Genomic DNA, 26728 nt, shown 5'->3' on the forward strand with positions numbered 1-26728 from the left:
GGAAAAGTGAGGAGGGAAAAGGAGCTAATTCTAACAGAGGACTGTCTCAGCTGCTATCGACCGGGTGGGTTGCAATATTGTAGGGGATAAAGCTGCATATTAAATCATCAAATTTGACAAACTTCATTTCAAGGATGATTTCTGCCGCCCCAGAATACGTTGACCTTCACTTCATGAGATCTCAATAAAAAGCCCAGTTCCAGCCTACGTATCAGTCTGATGGAAAAGACCAAGGCAAAGGGGTTGGACTTTTAAAAATAAATACAAAAAAGGTGCAGGTTTTCAGGTGGTAAAAAAGACAGATGGAGGGCGGTTGCTGCCTCTGGAGGCAGGCTGAGGGAATGATAGAATCAGGAAAAGGCCTCAGATTCCGTCATCAAGACATTATAAAGTCCAGAGCAGTCAAGGGTGGATATTGATGTTTGTACTTTTAGTCATTGAGCCGATGCTCTCATTCAGTTCTCAGAGGGACATTGCGGAGACTTCTTGTGTATTTATTTTCTTTTAATAATGTTCACTCATTATTATTTTGCAGTGGCTAAAGCCAGGAAACCCATTTTTGAGCAGGGAAGGTGGAGCATGGAATATGACTATTCCTCAAAGGCACTGAATAGTGCTCCTCAGTTAAGATGACTTTGTATTGTGAAAGAAACCCTATCACTTTGTAACTATGCAATAGAGGTTTAGGAGCCCCACATCTATTGGCAACCATTGCCACTACATCCTAAAGAGATACTTTGACATGTTGGGGATATTGCTTGTTCACTTTCTTACCTAATCAGACAAAAAGATCAAGTTTCAGACTAAGATTTTGGCAGTGCAGAGGCCTGCATGCAGGATCTAAAAAGCTAATGATTTACTGTAACTGTCAGTGAGACAGCAAATAAATGATTCCCTAAAAATGTCAGAGTATTATTAACTTTAAAGCCCTTAGATGTATAGTATTTTTTACATTTGTACATTTCTGACTTTAATGGCTATTTCTGTCAGTAATAGAACGATACAATTGTTGGTGACCAGCATTGTTGCAATGTAAACTGATTGGTCAGTAGAATAAGAAAGCCATGAGTGCATCTGTGCGATCTTTCCAAAGGGTTAGTACAGACACTTAATTGAATTAGATTGCAACTCTTTTGCTTGGAACAATTCCCTGCTGCTGCCAAAAAATAACAGCAATGAGCGGAGTGAGAGTGAATCAAAGCTGTCTTCTAGTTAGGAGCTGTAAAATCATTACACTGAGTTCAAAGATGTTCAAAGGCTTTGTGCTTTTCTCCCAATATGGAATTAATTGGAATGAAAATAATAAAAACTCAACCTACAACTTGCCTAGGTATGCGTTGAATTACTGCTACTTTTGCATACACAGTGAGCTTCGAGAAAGAGTTTCCCACCTGTGTGTTCACAATGGCTGCCTTGGAAAGCAGGTCAACACTCAAAATTCTACCAATGTCTCTCCAGTATTTCATCTCCTCTCTGAGGTTGTCCACAGAAATACTTTCCAGTTAGGTTCTAGCCTCAGATGAAAATATTTGGCAGCTTAACACACCCAGTCCTGTTTGTGAGTTTGGGGGATTTACTAATAATAATAATAAAAAAAAACGTCCTTCCTATTGGTCTGGAGCATTTGACCTGAGACAGAATGAACCGATTCAAATACATGTTTGTTAAAAAAAACAATATAAATACATCATGAAGATTATTAGCCAGAGACTTATTTAGAAACAAAATAATATACACTGAATAATACTGGAGCTTTTAGTAACAGAACATGTAGTCTTTCAGAGGTTTAGAGACTCTCCTGAGGCTCTGCACCTTTAACAGGGTCCTACAGTCCTCACCAAGTCCTCGTGGCCTGTGTAGTCCCTGACTGGGCACAGAGGGAAGGCTAATACACCCTAGACAGTAAACTCAGGTCATGTCCAGCCCCTGAGGCTTTAAATGGACTCTTTCATGGTTGGGGCAATGAATGGGGCAGCAGGGGCCTCTGTGGTGCCATAGTGTGTATTTCCAGCAGCCTGCATGGAAACTGCTTTGACAAACGTAGGTTCTGAGTATATCATGCCTCCATTGTGCCTCTACAAATATGCCACAGACAAGACGTGGTTTATGTCAGGGGAAAACTGGGTTTACTAAGACTAACACCTTTTAAGTTGTAGCATTTTCATCTCGGGTATCCTGTATTTTTTAAATATATCCAAAACTATGCCAAGAAATAGCCCCACACAGAAACCCCCATTCCCCTTTTACACCTTGGATTTTGTGCTGTTTAACCAACAAGACACAACATGTTAACAAGTGAACTTTCTAGGTGCTGCCAGGTGAACTTTGTTACCTTTGGACAAACTCTGGCTAGCTGTCTACCCGTTTCCAGTCTGTGTGCTAAGCTAAGCTATGACTGCTGGCTCCTATTGAAAGGAAGGATGTGAGGCAGGTCAATCCTCTCATCCAGCAAGAAAATAAATGTACACTATCCCTTTAGCATTGACTCGAGCCAGATTTAATATTGCCAATAGTGTTAGAGGCAGCTGCATCCCTTCCTCTTTCTGTCTGTCTGTCTGTTTAACACTGTGTATGTTTGACAAAGCCAGTTTCTCGGATTGGTGTGGAATGCCAGAATTTAGTCACTGGTCTCAAGTCTGCATCTGCCATACCCTCCCTTTTCAGGTGCCAGTGATCGTACAGTCCAGGCAGTCATGATTACAGAGGAATATAAGCCAAGCTAATTATGACAATAGGCTAATCATCTGTTTGCCCAAAATAAGCTGTTGTTAACAGTGACGTCCACAAATATAGAGACTAAGACTGCAAGACTACAATGCAGGAAGTAGACACTGCACAGAGACACACACACAGTTACTCGTCCCATCAATGGAAACTTGACAGTTGCGTCTCAGGTATTTCAGTAAGCTAACCCTCTTATCTAAAACCAACATGGAGGTCCATTGGAGAACAAGAGGTACATTTTGGATTGCAAAAAGAGTCTACAGCCCTTTCTAGCAGCTCAGTGAGCCAAGACAAACGTTAACATTTTCACAGTGCGATTATCATGCGGATGTATAGCAACTAATACTTTCCAGATTCATCCTTTAAGTTTTGATATCCTTGTAGTGCTACTATGCCCACACTAAAAACAGAGCATAACTGAGGTTGTTAGGAATGTCAATTGCTTTACAGGTATATATTGGATGAATGGAAATACTGACCTCACGAAGGCACTGGATGAAAAGGCAGGGTATCACCATAGTCATTAGAATTTAAGGGATCTTAAATATCTGTAGCTAAAATCACAGCAATCAATCCAAAAGTTGCCAAGATATTTCACTCCATATTTTGCTCGTCTGGTTTTTCACAGTCATTTTTTATTTTTTTAAATAACAATACAATAAGGAAATAATTTCTGTTTTGCTTACAGAAGGGAGCCGGGGTGTGGATACTCAAAGCTGCATAATTTGTGGATAGCCCAGCGGTTGATAATCACGTTACTATGTGGATCTCAGGTACTGAACCTCTAATTCTGATGAGTTGGTCAGTCTTTAAATGATATGAATTTGATGTAGTCTAATCAGCACTTTCGATTAGATTGTGTGATAAAGAGGAAGTCCATGCTGTTCGGTTTACATGCTATTTAACTTCATCATCAACCTACATGCACACAAAATGACGTAGTGAACTTGCATAAAAACAGCTTTTGAAATTGTCTTAACCCTGATTTCCATATATGATGCAAGCAGTCCAGGCAGACATCGCCTTGGACTACAATGTATTGCTATAGTGAAATAGTCCCAGTTCTACCATTGTCTGTCTCATGCTGAATCGCAAAGTAAGCACTCAAATATATATACTGTATTGTATCCTGCTTTCAATCACTGTCTGAAACTGAGTGAGAAGAATGTGATTCTACAATCTTCTGTGATTCTACAGGTGGAAACTGCACCCCAGATTCATCCACAGATTCCATGTCAACAGACTTCCAAATGGAGAGATGATTTACATATGGTCACTGCACACACTTCTGCCCTTAACTGCTCTCCATGATTAATGGTAATGAGGGTCCTCTGTTGATGCTACTTGCACTTTCACTGGACAGGCCTAAACCTGTTCACATGTTTACTTCTCTGCTCGCTTCCTGTCCACGTAGGAAAGGGCTTGGTGGAGAAAGGTAAGAAGTGTACAGGGATCAAACATGGTGTCCCACACTCTGGAAGGAGACTGTAAGGGAAGTCAGGGAACCGGGGTTATGGCAGAATGTGAGGAATGTTGCTTACAGACCTGAACACTGAAGACCAGCGACCAAAGATAGATACCATCTTAAGGATATGGAGAGTAATGGCTCAGGGTCAAAGGTACAGGATGAGTGATGCTAGCGAGAGTCAGGGTCCCAAAGAAAATTCACGCCAAACTCGTGAAGTTGATGAAGGAGTGCCATTCGTAGAGTTATGCAGTCAGGAAGTTCTGCAGCAACACATATTGTTGCATTCTTGGATATACAGTGAGCTGGTATCCTCATTGGAAACCAGGACCAAACATACCCATCATTGAAACAGCAACAGCTTTCAACATATAAGCTATAAGCAACCCAGATCTCTACTTCACAGAAACCAAAATATATTCTGGGACACAGCTGTTCTTTTTCAGCTCAAAGATCCCTTAGTCACAATTTTACTAAAGCGCCTCATTCCCTGTGTTCTACTTCACCATGTTGTTTGATGTGTCGTCGCTCCATGTTGCCCAAATACACTGGCCGTTCAGCCAGACTGCCCTCTCCAAACCGTTCATTATCTCCCTAAAGCACAGGCACCTCCCTGAGCTTGGCTTGGCCATATGGTGAATGGAGGCACACAGCTGGACTACAGCAGGCAACTTTTTCTTTAGGAAAAACTATGTTTCCTGGGGCCATTAGGCCCTTTTGAAGTTGGTTTAACAGGAGTCACTGTACGCATGTGACAGTTTTGCTATTTGGTGATAGGATAACTTTGCATATAATACCTCACTTAATTATAATTTTGTTTGATCTCCAGTGCATTGGAAAAAAACACAGTAAGCCTCCCCTAAACATGCTTCAGAGTTGTCACTACCTAAAACCAAAGTCAAATTTATAGCTTCCAGTCATTTCTCTAAAAGTATATCTAAGGAACAATGACTGTCTGCATGTAAAGTCTTGTATAAGAAAATAAGTATCTCTGTCATAAATTAAAGAAAAACTCCACAATGCTGATGACATCATCAAAGCAGGCTGTATAATGGCATTGGTAACAAAAGACTGCACATACGGAGACCATTTACAACTCTAAGTGATTCCAGTCACTGCCCTGTTCAGAAACACTGCTAATACACATCTTGCATATAGGTTCACTATCAGTGTTGATGTGTTTTGCTTTACGCTTTTAGCCTCACTGGTAAGCCTTAAATAGTTGCATACCTTAGCTTCTCCTCTCATATACTTTTTTACTGCAGCCACCTGTGGTTCGCAGTGTACCCAGGTTAGTCAAAGGACAATTTGAGTGCACTCCTATCATTTTAACGTGGGGATATTATAACATTATGATTCCCACTACTTCCCATGGCTGTTCTCCACCACCCCTATTAGCTGGCTGCAATTCCTTAAAGGTTCAGTAAGTGGAATGGTCAGTTTAGCTAACTTCCTGTCAGTGACTGCAGTTAGCAGTCCCCTCCCTCGTCCCTACGTCAACACATTAATGCACTGCGGTCTTCAAGAATGGAGTTATCTAGCATCGTCTCAGATCCATGTGTGATAAAACATGATAAAAACCATCAAAGCAGACATTGGGAAGGATTTTTACCTGCTCCCCCATTATAGGCGCATACACATTCACCCATCTGTCGCTCTGCACGTGCACCGGCATTGAGACGGGTGCCGGTTTGTAGCGTTCTCTCTTCTGATTGGTTATCAGTAGTGGGATCCCCGAAAAGTGTATTTGCCGATTACATGCAGGGCGAGCTACTGAGAGATCGGCTTTATGAAACGCGCACACTATGTGTGCTGAAAAGAATCTGGTGTTAATACACAGCCTAGGCTCTGTAAACGTGTATGGTGCTAGATACGTGGGGGCCCCTTTGTTTACATACCCTTTGTTTACATACCAGTGTACAGAGCATAGGCTGTGTATTAACACTGGATTTTATTTCAACTGTCACAGTTTGGACAGGTTTGGACAGATCATGAGGAGGTATTCAGTGATTTTGACAAGCGTTCTCCAGAATCGCTGACTCCACCTTTTCAAGCCATACTACACAGAGTGTGGGGTCACTGTGTACTGTATTTATACAGTATATATATATATAGTGTTGGATAATCAAATTATCCTCAGTTGCACCACAATAAACTTAAAGGATTGTATACTGGGCAAGCATGTTTACAGTGACATAATTGCTCTGCTTTGGATTTATACACATGTACAAATGGAAGACGCTCAGTACAACCAGTATATATGTTTCTTTTTCATTTGGACTGTCTTTTAAAAGGAGTCTTTGGAGCAGGTGTGTGGTGATGACTCAGTAACATGGATTAGCATAAAGCATACATTATATAAACTGAAACAGAAAACATGACTGGAGGGGTCATGTAAGGGTACAGGAACAAGGACCTTAATGCAAGCTTTATTAGGCTCGCTTACACTTAAAAGGTATATGGCAGTCACAGACAGACATACTTGCATTAAGCATGCACCCAAACAGCACCACATCAAATATCTACAGCAGCACACACACCCTGTCATTTTGCAATATGAATAGAGACATACAGTAAACCTCCTACGATGCATCACTCAGGCACTCTGAACCCTGCCTTATGGGCTTCCATTTAGAGGCCTCAGTATTTCAGTGCCGCCCCTTGTGGGTGCACACTGCATGCTGTTACAGGGCAGTTCTTCACAACTCAGTTACATGGTGGGAGGGAGGCACGAAACATATGAAAAGGAGCTCTGTGAATGAGGCTCCACTTCCACAGCCCTCAGAGAAAACCAGGAAATGGGAGATTTTAGTCAGTGCAGGCTAAGAGGAGCAAACTTCTGCTCTATATCGGTAACATGTGTGCTGCCATGGTACTTTTTGAGTGTCATAACGGCCTCACAACAGGATTTGATATTATATAATTGTAAAATGTTACAAACGTGTTACTTGCTAATGTCGTCACTTGGCCTTGTATTTAATGTGGGTGGTCTCACAAATGTGCAGTTAAGGGGTAACAATAATATTTGATATATGCATAGTTAAATATGCTCAACATTTAATAGCTATGCTGTTTTAGAGAAGTGTTGATTGAACTTTATGATACATTTGGAGAATGTAGTTTGTGGTAATGGTTAATTGTTTTGCATTATACACATTATACACATTATACACACACACACACACACACACACACACACACACACACACACACACACACACACACACACACACACACACACACTTGCTGAGCTTGTTGAGGCCACCCACATGCACTAAACAGTAGCCCCTCTATTTTCCTATTCAGTAATGGTGATTCCTTGCTTTCTTCACTGTCCTGTTGTAGTCAACTGTTCACCATCTGGCCACCTAAGCTCATTTTGCCATGACCTTTACTAAACTTTTCGTCTGGGTCCAAATATATCAAATTAGTGTCATAACAGACTATATTCACAGCATGAACCTCCTACTTTGTCCTGGTCACCAGTAATAAGGATGGTGCAGCAGAGAGTGTACAGTAAATTAGCTGCAGAATTTGTCTAATATCTGTTTTTTAACAGCCACAGCCTCACATACCAAGGTCATGCAACTTTCCTAGCTCTACATTTTCATGCTAAGGGCTCACTGGAGATCCGCCCCTACCAGGTGGTGTGAACACACAGTGAACGTTTAGCTTTTTATGATTGGCTGCAAGCATAGCTGCGCAATATCAATTGTTCCGTTAAAGTAGGGAAATTGGTGTAACACTTGAAATGTCAATTAGGCTTTCAACTAGAGTTATTGCGCCGAGCTCCACAGCAATTTTGTAACTTTTAGCCCCATCAACTCTCATAAACTCAATTGTTATGGTACGACTAAAGATTATCATTTAAGAACTATTTTACTATGGCTTTTACGCACTAAGTGGAGAGTCACTTAAGAATGTTGAATGGCCAAAAAAGTTAAAGAAAATATGGCACAACCAAAAATGCTGTGGATATTTTTCATGTACCTATAGACTAGCCTCAGATCTGAATGTCAATTATAACTATTCTAAAATATATCATACTGTGCCTCATTCAACATAATAACAGAAACTGTAATTATCAAGTCATCTCACATAGGAGCCCTGAAATTATACTTTAATCAGCTGAAGCCATCACTTTAGATTCCTCTCAGCTACAATGTTCTCAGACAGAAGGACATTTTTGACTCTCTGAGACATGTAAATGGCCTGTTGCATGTCTGGATGTAAAATTGCTGTTTCCTATCTCTCATGCACCGAAGAATCAAGCTGCTTCCCATTACAAACACCTGTAGCCCTGCCCAGTCTGACTTCAGCAATAGATTTGTTCTCTGTAAGCTGAGAAAGAACTGTAGTTTGATTTCAATCTGTTTGACAACATACACATACTTGGAGTAGTTTTTTATGCAAATTGCGTCCCTATTATATCAGAATGCTTAAATCTGAATTTTAGAGCACAGCCATCACGATTTAGAGAAAAGGGTAAACTGATTTACATTTCAGAGTTGACTGTCCTAAGGGTTAACAGACAAATCCTATGCACTATATACAACCATAACAATTTAGTCAGCTACTAAATAAAGTGTTAGATTGTAGCTAAACATTTATAACATAATTTTGAAATTTAATAAAATACTAATAAAATGCATGAGTCTTATATTGCAAGTGAACTACATCTCAGTACTTTGCATCAGATCTGCTGCTGATGCACTGGTATATTCATTTTATATTGTTGTATGTTTATCCAAATAAAATAAGCAGCAAGCCCTATAATTACAACATATCCAAATAATTACATTTCTGGATCCTGCATATGCTGCCTCAATATGGAGGCAGCATTTAGCCTGTTGTTAATTCTGGTGTGCTACATGTAGACCACATTGGAAATACATGGTTGTGTCATTTTAATAGCAAAAATATATCTCCCAACAACTTTGTTATGGAAACCAATGGATTATCTCAAATGACCCAGAATTGTGTTATGCTTCTAATAAAAGCCTTCGAGTTCCATGATGACTAAACCTTAAAAACCATACATGACTGCAAAGGTGAGAAGGGAATTTATTCGAATGAAATACGGTGGAAGCCAAAAATAATGTTTGTGAAGCGAGGGAACTTTTTCTTGCTTGTCTTAGACAGAGGACTAGAGTGAGTTGGAGAAAGAGCTCTTTATACTTTCTTCTGCGCAGTGTGTAAACAGTGACAGACAGTGGCGGGTGGCTGGCTTGAGTGTGCCTGTGAAAAGTGCTTGTGTTTAGATACCATCTCAGGTAAAACTCATTGAATGTTTAAAAACTATTTTAAATTGTATAAGTACTGTACATGTACTGTGGCTAAGCGGTCATCTACTGATCGCAGGGTGTGTGGTTCGATACCCGCCTCCTACATGTCCAAGTGTCCCTGGGCAAGACACAGAACCACAAGTTGCTCCCGATGGCTGCAGCCATTAGTATATGAATAGGTTAGTGAGATTCAGATAATGTATTTAGGTCAGCCCTAGAATATCTGATGGGCAGCATATTTGAGTGGTCAAGTACGACTAGAAAAGCGCTAGTAGAAGTCCATTTACCTTTCCTTTGATCGTAACGCAATTAGTCGACTATTCAGGGTCACCCCAAAAGTATATAGACAATGGGTAACAGTGCACTTGTGACTGCCAAAACATTAAGGAATGAAACCCCTTTTAATCTGTTTGAGGTTTTGCATTCCTCAGTAAAAGCTGCTTTTCCTCCGTTTTCATTCCTTAAAAGGATACAGGTAGTTCAAAGCCTATACCTGTAGCTGGTGTCTGGTGTATTTAAACAATTAATTTTGTAACAAAGGCTAGTGGCTGTAGTTATAAGTCAGTTGTCTTTCTGGAGAAAATGAGGAGGTCAGATGGTGGGGAGGGTTGCTGGATAGGTCAACAATGTCTTAAATACGGGTGCACCGTCTGCTATTGAATGTTTGGTTTATACTTACTAAGCAAAGACGCTCCGAACCATAACAATTTTTCCTCAAACCTTGATGAAGTAGTAATCCTAACCCAAACCATAATGTTGTTCTAACCTTAACCAAATATGTATCTTAATCATAACCAAATAAAATATCATAAGCCCAATCATACCCTAATCCTAACCTAACTTTAACCATAGTGGTGTGAGATCAGAACATTTTTTTTTTTTTGAAATGGTAATATCTTCCTGTGGCCCATAGTGTCACATCACAAAACATTTGTAGGCCTTTGAGTTATTTTCCAAAGAACCAACAACATATTTTGTCATTTATTAAATCTGACATATAGTTTGATTTTGAACCTTGTCTTTATCATGGGGGTTTACAACAAGAGTTAGATGTGCCAATCCATTTCTTGAGGCAGTTATGGGGTGACATGAGTTAACTGCCTTGCATTAACAAGCAAGGCAGTCCTTTTCATTGTTCCATCTTGTAGATGGTCCTCAAGTGCTCTGTGAATGCCCTAAACTTGTCAGTTATGCCCAGAATATCTGGGGATGAGGCTAATGGAGATCTAATGGCTCAACTGTGTGTTGTGCCCCCAACTGAGCCTACAAGGCAGTGCTGCCTGGAAGGCCTTATCCCCTAACCTTAACCCTAACCTTAACCAGCACTGCCTTGAATGCTCCATTGGGGGCACAAAACACCAAACACTGATCACATGCTTCTAGATTGTTCTTTTGTGTTTAGTTTAATCACAAGCATTGGCTAATGCACAATACAAATACAAAACATTGCAATTGCACAACTTTAAATTAACTATTAGTAAGTGAGTAGACTGCATAGCAAAATAATTATTTATTGCGTGTCTGGGCTTGGTTCTTTGTTGTCTTTTAGCAATCTTATTAGCAGAGAGTTAAGATTGTGGGCACATGCTGTCTGTAATCATAGTCACAGCTGCTAACAATAATACACACTTGGATGATGTTAGAGAGAATATTTAAGACATTGGTGCTTTGGGAATGATGGCCTCTGCTCTCTAAACCATAAGAGGACAGGATGAAGCATGAAACCTTCTCTGTCCAGACACCAATTCGTCCCAGATAAATGGCTCTGCTTTCTGCCACTGGGCATCCAGGAAGAGCATCTGATACTTTTTGGCTGGAAACAGCTGAGTCTGGCTGACAGACAGAGCCTGGTCAGGATCCATGCCTTCACTGGAGTGAGCCAAGAGATACAAGGAGCTGACTGTCTTCTGGATTGACCCGTGCTTCTAAAATGCCATTAGATGAGAAACCCTGGAACCTTTCATCCCCCAAAAGTTTGTTCCAGTCAATTTGCCGAATTGTGACTTGTTTGAGGATATTTACAAAGTTATTTGAAGAAAACTCTTGAAACAAGGGACACCACTGGAGACAAAATAAATAATCATACTGTTGTTAGATGACATTTGTACTCAGTAGCCTTCTTTTAAAGAATTATGTGTCTGCAACTCTGCACTAGATTTCTGTTTATGCTTTCAGATACTCAATTCTGTTTCATGACTGGCTGATGATATACAGTATATATATTGTTTTGTATATACAAATCTTATTGATACCTCTCCAGTTCATAGAGTGCATATACTGTATGGGTGACAAACAAATTAAGGAAAAAATAAATTTATATTAGTAATATGTAGTTTAGGATATACAAACGACACGTCCCTGGAACAACTTTGTGCCATAATATAGATTTCACTTCTATCTGAATCTCCACTAGCGCGATGAAAACCATTCTTAATATATTCCCACAATCTGTGTTTTTGAGGTTGGCATTTTGGTCCGACTTCCATAGTGTTCATCTGGGTGGAGACATTCAGTGTTGCCTCATGCTCTAAATGTAAGTATTTGCATTCTGTACATTAATCGACTTATTTATTCCACTGTTTCCTTTCATTTGTTGTGCAAGATCAAATTGTGTTTTTTTTCAGAGCATTTTATTTTCAAATATTATATGCAATATTATTTGAATTCTCAACCAGCTGGATTACAGTAAAGTGACCCATTGAGCTGCACTGGTTTCCTTTCCTCTAACATGATTGTTTATGTAAACTGATTTTCTCTGTATAGGCCTTTATCATTGGCTGGTATGATTTTCAATTTGTAAGGGTTCAAATGTTTTTATGAACGGATTTTACTGAATTTATTATTATTTATTGCCAAGGATGACTCGTGAAAGAGGATAGTACGCAAAAACAGTTCCTACATTTGTTCACTTAATAGGCTTACAGAGTGTACTGTAAATAACTCGTCTCAGGTTGTGTAAGATGTATACTCTAAGGACATTATCAGTATTATAGAAACCCACTGCATGTACAATTTCAACATGTCATCATCCATAGTTCATTTTTAACTTTGTCACTGTACTTCTCTTTCCTCGGAGGCTCTCGGGAGAGACTATGGGGCGCATTACAAAGCTAATGGGAGGACCCGAAGAAGAATATCCAGCCCCGTGATTTGCTAATCGGGGGCTGGTTCCCTTTTCGTTTCCCTGTGATCGTGGCTCTCCGGTTTGTGGAGCTTGCCCAGCCCTCCTGTGCTTGGACGCTCCAAGTGTACCGATTGCACTGTGCGCGTTTTGGTTAAAGCCCGACTACCTTCACTGTGAAGGCTGGGCACTGGGAAGGAGGATCGGGGGCCTCGGTGTGACTGAGAGAAGGTGCTGAAACTCCTCACATATGGCTTTTTTGTAGGACAGTTTCCATCACTATTTGGGATTGTGGAAGGGACGTCATTATAAATCACCTGAAGTCGCCCAAAAGTTGTATTCGCTTGTGGGAGTTCGACCATGGAGATGCAAAGGTGGTCCACAAGGTGGAAAACGAAAAGGTGGCTTATGGATTCCACTGTAACAGCATTCATCACTTTAATCCTGGTTCTACAGGCTGCCAATGTCAGCGCAGGTAAGATTAACAAGGAGAAAATGTATCTACTCAACTTTATCTGGCCGAAACGGGACGGAGGCGACCGCTGGGGAGAACTCGATAACTGATGATGGAGATTGGGGGATTAACATATACCTGGACATCGCAGCGACTTGTTTTATTCGAAGTCGATTTAACATGTGTTTTTTCTCCGCTCCACAACCAAAGTAGTTACATGAAGGCGACATTACCACCAACAGTTGCGTATACCTGTGCGATTGAGCGTTGTGTGGAAGCTCCCACACTCTCGCTACTGTAGGGAAGCAGACTGTTAAACCCTGTTCTAGAGACAATTTAGACAGAACGTGCTCTCAAGGGATAAATGCTTGAGGTGCACATATTTTGCGGCAAACACCATATTCCTTCAGACACATTTACCGCCGGCTACTTTTACGCATGAATGGAAAGCGTCCGCCCGAAGATGAAACACCTCGCCTAATTAAATTCATCCTAAGCCGCTGGTATGTGCTTATAGAGATCAGGAAAACACAGCAGCTTTCCCTGCGTTTTAAGATTCACTTGGACTGAAAGAATGCTCTTTTTATAAACTATGGTTCTAGGTGGATGTGGACACGGTTAGCAGGGTGGGTTTATTCAATCAGAGGCCACTTGTCAGACTTTAATGACATGTAACTTAAACTAAATCAGTCATTGCTATCTTACATTGTTCATAATAGAAGACAGTGGATTTAGTCCTACCATGTGAAGACAACATTCAAATCATGAGGCAAACATTTTTGTTGTTGTTGCAGATTTAAGGATTTTCTGTCGGTGTGATAGGAAATACAGTATGTGGTAGTGAAGTGCATTTTTACAAAGGCCTCAGAGGATCTCAGACCAGTCAGTGCAGAGCTTAGCCCCTCTGCGTCTGCAGGGGGCTAATTGGTCAGGCAGGTTCACCCTATCTCCACAGTGCCCTGGTCCACACTGAAGCCCAAAAGCTGCCTTTTGCAACCCCCACAGTGTCCAGCTCTTCCCCTCAACTTTACACATAGATGTTTGGTCGGCTGCAGGACAAGGCTGTCTTGTGTGACTGGTGGGAATGCTTCCCCTCTAAGTACTGAGCAGTTATTTGATGATGGTCCTTGTTGCACTTCCCTATGATTTCAGAGCCTTCAAAGAGCAGGCTTACATATGGGCCTAGCCCACAGGGTTCAGGATGACATAGGCCTCACATCTTGGCCCATAGACACCTAAGGATTCCCTATTGCATATAGATCAAGGTGGAGATTACAAAATACATATTTTAAGGACATGAGGGCAATTTTCAATGATTGAAATCGAGCCTTCTTTTTGAGATAAGATGCGTACTTTTGATTTATGGCAAGGTATTTCCAAAGGTCTACAAGCATGCCGTTGGTCATATGGTTCAATCTTTCAACCAATTAAAATGCAGACAACTTGCCATTTCTAATGTATACAGCACAAATCAATGTATGCAACTTTTTATTCATTTACAGGATGGATTTCTTACTTTTTCAATCACTCCTGCTTCTTTGGAAAAGTCTTAAGTTAAGTTGCTGTTATGCTCTGTGTTCAGGGGTCTCAGTCAGTCAGTCTAAGTTGTTTCTGCAGGGTGCCTTCTCCATCTAGCAGTGTACAGACACGTTTTCTCAGCCCCCAGGGCGCAGGCTCTGATGTGCATTCCAGCAGACAAAGCTAGCATTTCAGAGTCCTCTCCTCTTAATGTGCCCAACTGGGAACATCAGCTAATCATCTCTTTGCTGGACCTTTTGTCCTGTGTAGCTGTCGCATATTTATAGGCACTGCTGGATCTTTTGGAGAGAAGCTTTTATTCTTCCAAACAAAGCCCCAACTTGAAATTGTGCCATAACTACACATTCAAAGTCTCATTCTGAGATGGGGATGATCAAAGTTGCTTTCAAAAGATTTGTATTTCTATTACATTACCTGTTTGGACCTACAAAATAGGTGCTATGCTGTGCATATGGAGGCATACATTAAATTGACTTAATGGGAGGATAAAGCAAGGGGGAAGAGTAAGGGGGGGAATGCTTCAAAAAACTGGGTAGGTCTCACTGAAGTTTCTTTGGTATGACACCAGCATAAAGCTGTCTTGTTTTAGCCGGCAGCATGGTGGAAGTTGAATGAAGGAGTGAAGGAGAGGGGGGTGGTATATAGAGACAGACATTCTGGCTGAAGATATTATTAGAGTCTCAAGGAGCTGCAGGTGAAAAGGTCCTCCTCAGTTTACGAGCCAATTCCTCCTTTCTGTAAAAATGTAAAGGCTTAAAATGACACTACAAGAGTGTGTTTATGATAGCAGTATATAGATCTTACATACTCTGTGATAAAGGAGGATCTCAAACACAATTTCTTGGCCTCTGTCCGAAAATTCTCCTACAATACACTGTTTACATGGATGAACACCTGCTGTGAACATGATGGAGATGATATCAGATTAGTCAATCTATGTTGTATGGTAATGTTCATACTCTTCCTTCCTTCCTTCCTTCCTTCCTTCCTTCCTTCCTTCCTTCCTTCCTTCCCACATGCTTCTGCTATTTTCCTAATAATATTTGGATGATCCAATCAGGCAAGATCAGGCAGGACAGCAATAAAGGCTGTCTCTTCTGATTTTAGGGTTGGCTATATTTTCTTCTTTTCAGACTAAGAGGGTCCGTTCCTCCATGCCACCTGAGTTTTACTGGTTAATAGGGCCTGTTTGCTCAGCCCAGAGGGCAAACTAACACCAGGTCATCAGATGCACACTTTTAAAACCTGTGCACACTCATGTGTCCACCTTAATGGATTGGCCAGTATTGACATTTTCTCGGCACCTCAGTGTGAGGGTCAGAGCCTGGCCAAATTGCCACATCTGGAATATATGAGTCCTAGAGTTTGAAATAAAAACAGCTCTGCAGGATCTCACAATGAGTTCCTCAGTTCACGCTCCAAAGTAAGTAGCTGGTTCATGCTCAAAAGCTACAAAAAAGGCCAGTTGTCCTAAATAATAGCATTCCTCTGGAGTAACAGTTTGCTGATTTTGTCACATTTTTCTGATGTTTTTATATGGATGTGATTCCTCTTTGCCCTTTGTTGGAATTGGAGCAAGCTTGATGGGGTGGGTTGGCATGGGGCTCAATCATCTCACAAATCTAGCTTAGAAGGACATGTGATTTCTTTAATCAGGTTCAGGTTGCTTTTACAAGGATACAAGTGGATGATGTTTGTGAAATGGCTTGCTGGTGGAGTTCTCCCTTCTTTTTTCATTCAGAGTGTTGTTGTTTTTTGGACTACATGCAGTTCAGAGTTGTGCGCTATGGATTGAAGCAGACCAGCTCTCTTTGCTGTCGTCGTGATGTGCATATGGTCCATCGCATGCGTTGTATAAGGTGCCTGGAGATACGGAGACCAGATGTAGGCCAGGCCAATGAAAAATACTTCCAGCCTGAAAAAGTGTCACAGAAAACATTAGTTACATTTGTGTTCTGTTGCTTCTTTTCCATAAACATATTTGATAATGACAAAATCACAGCAATGGTGGTTTGTGTGCTTAAATACAAACAGTACTGATTATCTGGCGATCTTGGCACCTTCATATTTAGTTGGAACAGATTCATGTTGAAACCACATGCTTTTCTGAACAGAATGAAACCGGCTCATAATTTGCTTTACCTCGCCACAGTTGGAATAATGACCACAGCGTGTTTAGAGCGATATCAGACATTTTTTAAGATCCCCTTGTACAAAGAGGTTAAGGCAACTTTCAAAGGAATTTGACTCCTACATGCCAACCAACACAGTGGCATTGGAGCCACCAGAACAGGCTTTGTGCTGCTTTCAGACACCTTGGCATGCTTTTTTTTACCAACCAAAAACAGATTAGTGTTATATTTAACAGTATGCCAGTGTAGTGCCTGTTTCAGTCAGATATTTGTATTCTCTGCAGATTGCAATTAATGCTTACTTACTTTATGTCCATTGGACTGTTAAAACAAAATGTGGTCCATAACAATTGAATAACACATTTTGTCTCCCCTATCATGTTCATCATTTGAAGTTATAATGAATTCTAGTTTTTTTCACACGGGTTTCCAGGGGCACCATCAGATCAGTAAGCCTCCTTCATGTAAAGTGCATCAGATTAAAGTGAATAAAAAAACAGAGAGCCTCTGGTGGCCCTTATCAAAGCAAACCTTTGCAGGTGTAATAGAATCAGATCTGTGTTGGCACATTGCTCACTACGCTCTTTGGTTGGCCCTGACAGAGATATTTTCCTGTCTTTGTCATTGCATACATGTAACTTAATGTTATCATCAATGCTTTTATAGGCCATATAATGTCAATGATTCTCTGGCAAATATCTCATAGTGCCTCTTGATCATTTGGGGAAATCAGTCAGTTTGGTATGGGATGGTCATGATGAGAGATTGTTCCAAAGCCTTAGTTGTGTTAATCGTCTTTGTTTTATTTGACCTGAATCATGCAGTGGCTCTATCATTACTTGTGTTTACTAATACATGTATTTAACATTTTTAAGACAGGCCATAAAACAACTGAAAATATTTTCTTTTGACACACAGCATGTAGTTTAGCGGATAACCAAGCACACATTTGAACTAACTGTTGCCTACAAAAATACAATGTTCTTCTGTCTAACTGATGTTTTATCTGCTCCCCTGTTCAGCAGAGCCAGTGGATGTGCTAAAAGTATTAGAATTTCAAAATTACCCCGAAGGAGTGACGAAAACATCAGGATTTTGCAGAAACCGAAGAGCATCAACGCCGGACTCAGCTTACAGAGTTGCCAAGCAGGTCCAGATCAGTGCCCCCACCTCGCAGTTATTCCCTGGTAAGATAATCTATTCAATATCTACATTTTCAATATCTAACCTTTAAGCTATTTTAAATATGATGTGTTAAATGGTGTTTTTTGTGTGTTTCAAATGGTCTCACCTGTGACCATTTTGATAGTTATTGTTGAATACGCTAAGATAAATATCTAACCTGTACATTGAAGAGCTTAACATTTACGGGAATTCTGTGCATGCAACTGATTACTGTAGCTCTAAACTACAGTCATACGCATATGATGCATACAACTGTAAACACAAAACTCTTTACACCGATGAACCAATCCAGCATGGTTTAAATGTAAAAAAGTAAAAGTCACTGTCACAACAACTCTTAACACATTCACTTGTCTTTTTCCGCCCCTTTGCCTCTGGCTTTTTCAGGAGGTGTTTTTCCCGAAGACTTCTCCATCCTGACCACAGTGCGCCCCAAGTCCGGCCTCCAGTCTTTCTTGCTTTCCATTTACAATGAGCAGGGAGTCCAGCAGCTGGGTGTGGAAGTGGGACGCTCACCTGTCTTTCTGTATGAGGATCAGACTGGCAAGCCAGCCCCGGAGGACTACCCTCTCTTCCGTACTCTCAACCTTGCCGACGGAAAGTACGTAACATCTCTAACAGCGGCGTAGTGTAATTTAACATAGAGAAACACACATGCGCATCCTCAGACTTGGTATTCAAGCTGATTCAGAGGGAATGGGTGTTGACGCATGCACGGAGGGTAGTAAAGCTGTTGTTGGTCACTGAGGGTCTGAGTTAAAAATGCAAAATGGTGCAAAAGTAACATATCAAGAGTAATCATGCTGGCCTTAAAAATTCTCCATACTATCTTATTCATTTAACTCAATTACTTACTAGCTTACCATTACTGACTGGCTTATCATTGGCCCTCTCATTTGATCATATATTTTCTAATGTAATTGATCAATACCTTGGTTGTCTCTGGAAAAGCGTAATAGATTGATATTTTTTTTCTCATGCGTATACATGAATATGCTTTCTTATAAAAGGTGGCATTATAAATTAGTTTAATTACCACATTAGCTAAAATATTTCATCATTTCCACTGACTTGTTCTTCTTTATAACAGCAAGAAAACAACCACGATCTCCCTATTCTTGCACCACAGGTGCTCAAGACCGGATTATCCTTCTCTTCAGGGGTCTGTGGGCACAGAGACAGGTCAGAGACAGGGAGACACTGGAGTATTGGGGCACAGCAGGGACGACTGTGGGCAACCTGACCTTATCCATGAACTCACTGCCTCTGTTATTGTAGAGAGGGGAGAAAGGAAGGAGGGGCAAGGGGCAGTCCTGAGCTTCTGCTTTACCCCCTCGGATTACCTCACCCAACCAGAAACAGTGCTCCTAACCTTTTAGTATAAACCTGATTATCTGCTTCCAGGTTAAGAAATCCCCAAATTCTCACTCAGAGCTTCGGCTTTGCTGACATGAGCCTGTGCAGGGGGGAGGGGGGATAAGTAAACAGTTAGGCTGCTGCGAAAATGCATCATTTGATAATATTGTATAGTGTCTCCCAGTGTTGTGAGGATAGTTTGTTTTCTGAGCTTTTAAAAGAAGGCAGACCCGGTCACACTATTTTCTATGACCCAATTGACTTAAAATGAGATCTACTTTGTACTAGTTATAATTGATTGATTGATTCAATTTTATTTCAGACATATCAAAAAAAGAAAAATAATAATAGAAGGACGCCTAGTAAATCCTTCAAGAGTTTCATGTCAGCAATAACTCTGCTTAATGTGCCGGTAGCAACAAAGCCAGCTTTGTGCTATTATTGTACGTCTGTGTCGTCCTTTATGTAGTTTTTGGGACCCACTGTCTGTTTAAGCAGTGTTCTCCATTGAGGATTTTTAACTCTTCTTGGTCTAGATGCATTCCGGCTCCAGACCTTTGCTAGAACCTCAGTGACTACACCTCAGGCTGCGTACAGTATGAACACCCTGTGGATGTATTCATAGTTACTAAGAAGCATATACACCATGTTTGAAAAGAGAGGCACAAGGATGATAAGGATGATGTGAAAAAGAGCATTCTCATTTTCTGTGCATTCTCAGAGTTTTATTCAATTTAAACTATTTAAATATGTTTTAAGAAGATTGGTGATGATTTGATTTGATTTGATTGGGAGCCTGATTTTTTTTAATACAGCTCTGCTTCTGAATAAAATGCACATGAAAACATTGATAAATAGTTTATACCTATTGTAATAAACATTTATTTTCAGTCATATAAGGTGACAAGTAATCCTTCCTGCTGTACTGCTAAGCCCAGAGAGTGTTGCACGTTTATTTTTCTCTAATCTCCGTGGCCTGCCCTGGAATGTATCTGTATGCTCATGCTATTTTCGACTTTTTTTCTGATAACAAGATTAACAATGCAGAAACAGTATATTAATATGATATCAGACTTATATCTGAACCTTTGTTAAATCCTTCTTATGTAGCCATCTTGACCTACAACAGTGCCAGCTCTCATCTTCCACCTCAGAACAATGTTTTGACTGTATGTCTCCTGCTCTGGCTAGGCAGGCCTTCCTGGATCCTGACACACACTTTCCACAATGTTCACCATGTCTGTCATGCCGAGTAACCCAGAAGGAGGATTAAGTTTGGAGTTTAATGAGTGTAATCCCGTGTTAAACAGGGCCAGAGTGTGGGGGCAAGAATGTGGTCCACTGCTGCCTGGTATGCAATAGCCCTTAAGTGCAGTGGCAAATGGTCCAGGCAAGGGAGGTGTCAGATTCACGTGTGACCCCGGTTACCCCTTTGCATCTATAGTGTGTTGTCAAATGAATGTATATCATTGATAAGTTCATATCTCTAATTTGTTCTCATTTGCTTTGGTAATGAATGGCATGTTACAAGAGAGCATTCTGAGTTTCCTTCTCCGTGAAGCTCGTTTTGAAGAATGAAAGATGGATTATAATTATCATTGACTTGATTTAGAGGTGCTGAAAAGGTTGCCTTAGAATATAACCAATACCACAAAATTGCATAGGAACGAAAAATCATGCTTTTTTTCAGAATTATTTCAAAACAATCAGTGACTCTTACACTGATTGACCTTGTATCTTACATCGCTCATTTCTCCTTGTTGTATCTTTAACCAGGTGGCACCGTGTGGCCATCAGCGTGGAGAAGAATACAGCCACCATCATAGTAGACTGTAAGACGAAGATCACCAAACCTCTCCTCAGGAGTGAGCATGCTTCCATCGACACCAATGGTATTACTGTTTTTGGCACGAGGATCCTGGACGAGGAGGTTTTCCAGGTAAGGTTTTCAGTATGGTGGACTGGGGGAACATGTCCACTGTGGTTGAATTGCTTAAGATGATATAGATAATGGCGCCGTTGAAATGTATCCAAAAAGCAGTGGTATATGTGTGTGCCCCCTTTGCTTGAAGTGTTTTGGGTGTTGAGGTTTAAGTTTAAGTCCTGTCAAGGCAGCCCAGAACTGCTTTGATGCTGCCAAAAAGGAATGTGTGAATGAAAGAAACCCGGGGGGATCAGGAGGTCTTCAATGCTTTTGATTGTATAACAGAGTTCATATAGATATCATACATGTGATTGATCCTACTGTTTTGGAGTGTGATAAGCTCAGAATGTATATAGTGGTCAAACAGGCATTGTGCAGTATTTAATTTTTAACCATTCTACAGTTGCATGTTGAATGGTACTGTTGAATGTAGTGATAACTGGGAAACTGTCTCCTTACAGCTATCTCCTGTTAAAAGGATTGGACTTGGCTACCTTTTGTACTTCATTATTCTCTACAAAGCACTGTGCGGTCTTTGTCACCAAATACTGTAATGATGTGTTGATATTCACTCTGCCAGTACTTGAAGGCTTTTGCAATTGCTATGCATACACCATGTCTGGTCTGTGATGCATTTTGACTCAAGATTGTTTTCGAATAAGTTGACCTGGAACACCAATAACCGCTGAATAGACATAGACAAGAGCCTTCTAAAGAATTGCAACTTGATCTACAGAAAACTCATAGAAATTGATGGCACACGATTGGACAAACTCTTTACGATATGAGGCACAAGTTTGCCTTGACCTTTTCTCAACATCAAGTCATTGAGACAAAATGGATATTATATAATATAAAATTGATAAAAATATGCATCTTTTAGCTTTAAACATACAATTATAGTGGCACCTTTTTGGGATGTGGGGTATGTTATCACCAGATGTAATTGATTTGAACATTATACTTTGAGGCATAGTTCATCAAGAGGTGGGAGATTGCATGGGGCCAGGCTGACGTAAATAATGACAACAATGAACATGACTTGTCCTGACACTTGCGGTGTTCTCTGGTGGGAAGTAAAGGTCACTGTAAGGCTGTTTGGGGGCCGTGTTTGCTTGTGAGAGAGTGCTGCTTTGTTTATTGGCAGCGAAATGACTAGTCATTATTCTGAAGCCTTGTTTGGATGATTGATGCTTCTTGCCTTTGTTTTAAGCTGTATTTTGTTGGCATACCTTGTCATTGCCAAGGGGACAGATGGCTCTGCATATATGAGACTTTTTTCTCAGTGTTGCTAATTTTATTTTACTATTTGTCTTGATTTATTTGCTATGTCGTATACGTATATGTCGGACTTAGTGTTACACTAAGGTAATTTAGATTATGACATGCAGTTGTTTACTTAGTTAAATACAAATATGCATATCACTGAATCATCATAAGTCAGAATTTGTATTGCCGATACATGTACAAATATGAATCAAGGTGATACAGATTATTTCAGCATCTGCCTGCAGTCACTTAATGTTTGCAGTACAGATGTTGTGAAATCTGATCGAGCTAAGGGTCTAAGGGCAAGGGTGTCATATTGTGTACGAAATGTGAAGCCCACTGAGGCAAATGTTTATTTGTGATAGTGGGCTATAAACTGTAAATAAAACTAATTTGATTTGACTTGATTTGATTTGACATTACTGGATCATACTACTCGAAAAAGTTTTTTTTTGCTTCCATATCTTCCGTCAGTTTTGATTACATTTATGAATGCTCACTGAAGTCAGCATTTGTATGAAACAGTATGTCCAGTCAGAGGTTGGCCAGTGGAAGGGCTGAAAATAGAAGCCATAAGTCAGTCACAACAGGGTCGTTTCTGTGGGTTTTCTGGAACAGATCTCCTGTCTGTTCTCTGCCCCTGCTCTCCTCAGAGAGCCAAAGGACCCGATGCATGCTGGGATATACAGGCGGAGGAAGATCATAAATTAATTGGTTAAATTACTTTAGCTGAAAGATGTACACAAGACATGTTGCACCTTAGCAGATTCTCTGTCAGACGTCTTCCTGACATTTTAATTTGTCACTTTATTTTGTCACTTTATTTCCTTCGAAAACAATATAACTTATGTTTAAGAAAAATGTAAGAAATATACAGACTAGCACAACCGTCTTGGCAGTGACTTTTTATTTTCAGTTTTTATTCCCCTTTCTAACCACTAAACACTGATACATTCAATAATAATAACATATTTGCTCCCTCGATTAAATTCTGACATTTGTTTTCATAAGCTGACCCGCATTTTTCATAAACGTCTATTCATTCCGTACCTGCCCCAGGTTGGAGGCGACCACCGTCGCAAAGGGATCTGGTTCAGATGAATGGAAGTCTTTCATTGCCCCGTCAGGCCTTCCTCATTTCCTCACCCCCCCCCCCTGCATATTCTAGTCTGCTCACCACCTCCTCCTCCCTCTCCACCCTCCCCACCTTCAGGCTCCCCTACCGTGCCAAGGCCATGAGACTGTCTATTCATGCCTGGCTGACATTACCTGTCTTACTCAAACACCCTCACATACATACCTCCATTTTCTCTCCATTTCTGGGTAGCAAACACTCTGCAGAGCTCAGTGTTGCTCACGTTAAGGACTAGATAGGGCTGAGGTGTTTTATGTGCTACTGCCAAACCACCAGTATAACCAGAAATGGTTTCTTGTCTTAAAAAAACATATTGGTTTTGTAAGCATGTCTGTTAGCTTATAATAAAATAAGAAGAATCGAGGAGGACCTTCTGATTCTATTTTGCTCATTTGAGATGCTATATGACATAAGGTTTCATACAGCTCTCAACTGTCACCATCTTGTTATGTCTTGTTTTGTAGAGTTTACCTCAACCTGTCCGATATAGAAACACTTTTTGTATTCTATTGGTTTCTTGGTTTCCTCTTACTCACCTGACTTTGATGGAGGGACTAATTGTTGTATGTGGCTGTCTAATTACATGTTGCACTGGGCAAAGGTATCTCAAAGGACCAATGGTGATGACTAATACTTGTGTTTTGATTTGGTCAGTGATGCCCTGCACTCACTCTGTAATTACAACATGCAGTTTGATTTAAGTAGAGAAAAGACAAAAGAGCAAAACGAAACTCTGCTGCAGTCTAACCATTCAAAACATGCAGGTTGTCTTTATGCAGCTTCTCTGTAGGAATCAAACACTTTTACTGTGCACTGCTGTAACCTTTGACCCCTCCCACATGTATTTATATCCAATGGTGTCTTGTGGTCAGGATTAGGGCAAGGTGGATAGTGCTCTTAGAAGAAAATGTGCCATGAGCTCTGTACTTTAACCAAATACCATGATGGGTTTTTTTTCTATGCCATTTCTCTGTCCCTCTCTGGCCTGCGTCTCAGAGCAGTTTAAGCCAATGTCACCCCAGAATTGGGGCGGCTGTGGCGAAGTGGGTAGGGCGGTTGACCCTCAACCACAAGGTTGTGGTTGAATCTCCTTGCCACATGTCAAAGTGTCCCTCAGCAAGACATTGAACCCTAAATTGCTTCCGATAGTTAGCCTGCTATCGGTGGATGAATGTTTGTGTGAATGGTAACATGGGAACAGGTCTCGCTTGAAGAAGAGTCTCCGGTCTCAATGGGATTTAACTGTATAAATAGAAAAAGGATAAAAATAAAGTAATGGCTAAAAATTCACCCGATGGCTCTATTAATTGGTATACTTTAGTTGTGTTGAACACAATAAGAAGTTTTTTTGTAAATACAGAATACAATAATTCAGTTCTCATATTTCAGATTAAGACGTGATGCATTACACCAGTCATATCAGCTCTTGTTAGTGATGCATTAAAATACTTCATAAGCTCCACTTCAGGTGAACACCCAGATAGCAAAAGTGTCATCTGTTGCTCACACACAGCCATTAGCATACAACCTTGTAGGCCTGTTTCTGTTCTGTACGGTGCTATGCTGTAGCCAGGAGGGGCATATTTTAGAGCTCTGGCTTTGCTCCAAGTTGCCAGGGGCTTTTATCTCAGCAGTCCACAATGGAAGACAGGCCCAGAGCCTCTGCATAACTCTCCCCAGGTGTTTCACTAGCACAAAACATATTGGACCATCCCAGCTGCTGTCTTTAAGTCCCTCTCTGTCTGTCTATGAGTCTCTCTGGCTGTTCCCTTCATGAGTTGACATCAGTTTCTCCTTTGCCTTGTTTTAGTTTGGTAAGTTGGCTTGAAAGGTGTCAAGTCTGCGTTGTTATATCCTACTGAAAAGACAGGCTATTGAAAAAAAAAGAGATTATTATTACTATAAACACTACTGTAAATAGTACCTTAAACCTTAAACTGTGATTGGATGGCAGTATGCATTCATTATTAAATGTGTCTGTCATGTTGCTCATGTCCTCCCACGAAACAAGTCAAAGCTTCCCCAGTTGTGCTGATCTGGTCTGTGGGTGGAACACCATGTCTCCACAGTCTGTTTGTGTGCAGACGGGTGGCTATCAGACATGGACTAATTAGAGCTGACTCTAGGCAGGGTTCAAGCATTCACTGTTGGTCTTAGGGTGACACATGAGGTAATACATGTCAACTTGACTCAGGGCAAGGCTTGATCTCTCTTCCTCCGTCGAGCCTTCCCAAACACACATGCACACAGACACACGCACCTCAAGCCTTTCCAGAGTGGTCACCTAGGTGTACTGCTGTCTCATGCATGTTGTCTTCTCAAGTCAGTATAATAAAAGTTTGCATTGATCTATAATATATCTGTCATCATTAGTGGTGCATACTTTTTACAACAGTACATCGAGGACTAAAATCATCTGGCTCACATTTTTACAACCTGAAATGTTATTTCAATGTGAACCCAAAACTTAAGGATGCCACTTAAAGAGTGGTATGGATGAGAATGTCTCATATCTCTATCTCATATCTGGCTATAATGCTGGAGTCATTAATTGTACGGATTAACCCGCCAGGTATAACCAACATGTTGTTTGGGAGCTTTTCAGATGCTGGGAGATGTAATTTGTTACCTTTCGACAGACCAAAGGCTAGCTGTTCTCTCCAGTTTTTCAGTCTTAATGCTAGTCTAAGCTAATTAGCTGCTGGCTGTAGCTTCGAATTACCATACACACATGAGAGTGGGATGATTCTCCTTTCATCTAACTCATAACGCCCTTATATGCTGGTTGCTTAATCTTAACGTGACAATTATTTTGTAGGCTTTTGGAAAGTGCATACATATTGTGCATTTCAACAGAAAATGTGTCCCAGCTGATGTTTCAGACAACGGAAGTGAGATGTTTCCCTGGTTACACTGCATTAACAAGTATTGTAGCCTTCAAACGCAACACCTGCTCTATTATAACTTGGTATATGCAGAAGTAGTGAGCCTAGCCCACTTAAGCAGAAGGCTGCATTTGTCATAACAGATTAGGTCAACTAAGATCAAATAGGAGATACATGTGGATACTTGATAGTTTGAGGAATGGGCCAAAAAGCTTTACTGTAGGGCAGAAGGTGGTGCTTGTTGACCTGTTACA

General features: G+C 40.7%; 1 protein-coding gene across 2 annotated transcripts in view; it reads left to right on the forward strand.

The window, feature by feature from the left end:
- The first annotated feature begins 12793 nt into the window (after positions 1 to 12793).
- The window catches only part of col11a1a (collagen, type XI, alpha 1a), a 75701-nt gene continuing 61766 nt past the window's right edge, over positions 12794 to 26728 (forward strand). Inside the window, exons 1-4 of one of the 2 annotated variants that reach the window (XM_080050176.1) lie at positions 12794 to 13070; positions 17743 to 17907; positions 18293 to 18506; positions 21038 to 21200. In XM_080050176.1, coding sequence (XP_079906302.1) covers positions 12956 to 13070; positions 17743 to 17907; positions 18293 to 18506; positions 21038 to 21200 — 657 coding nt within the window. In that variant the 5' untranslated portion in view covers positions 12794 to 12955. The remainder of the gene's footprint in view (positions 13071 to 17742; positions 17908 to 18292; positions 18507 to 21037; positions 21201 to 26728) is intronic. The other variant, XM_080050177.1, reaches the window with a different exon arrangement.

Source organism: Ammodytes marinus (genome assembly GCF_949987685.1).
Source record: "Ammodytes marinus genome assembly, chromosome: 21".
Taxonomy (NCBI): domain Eukaryota; kingdom Metazoa; phylum Chordata; class Actinopteri; order Uranoscopiformes; family Ammodytidae; genus Ammodytes; species Ammodytes marinus.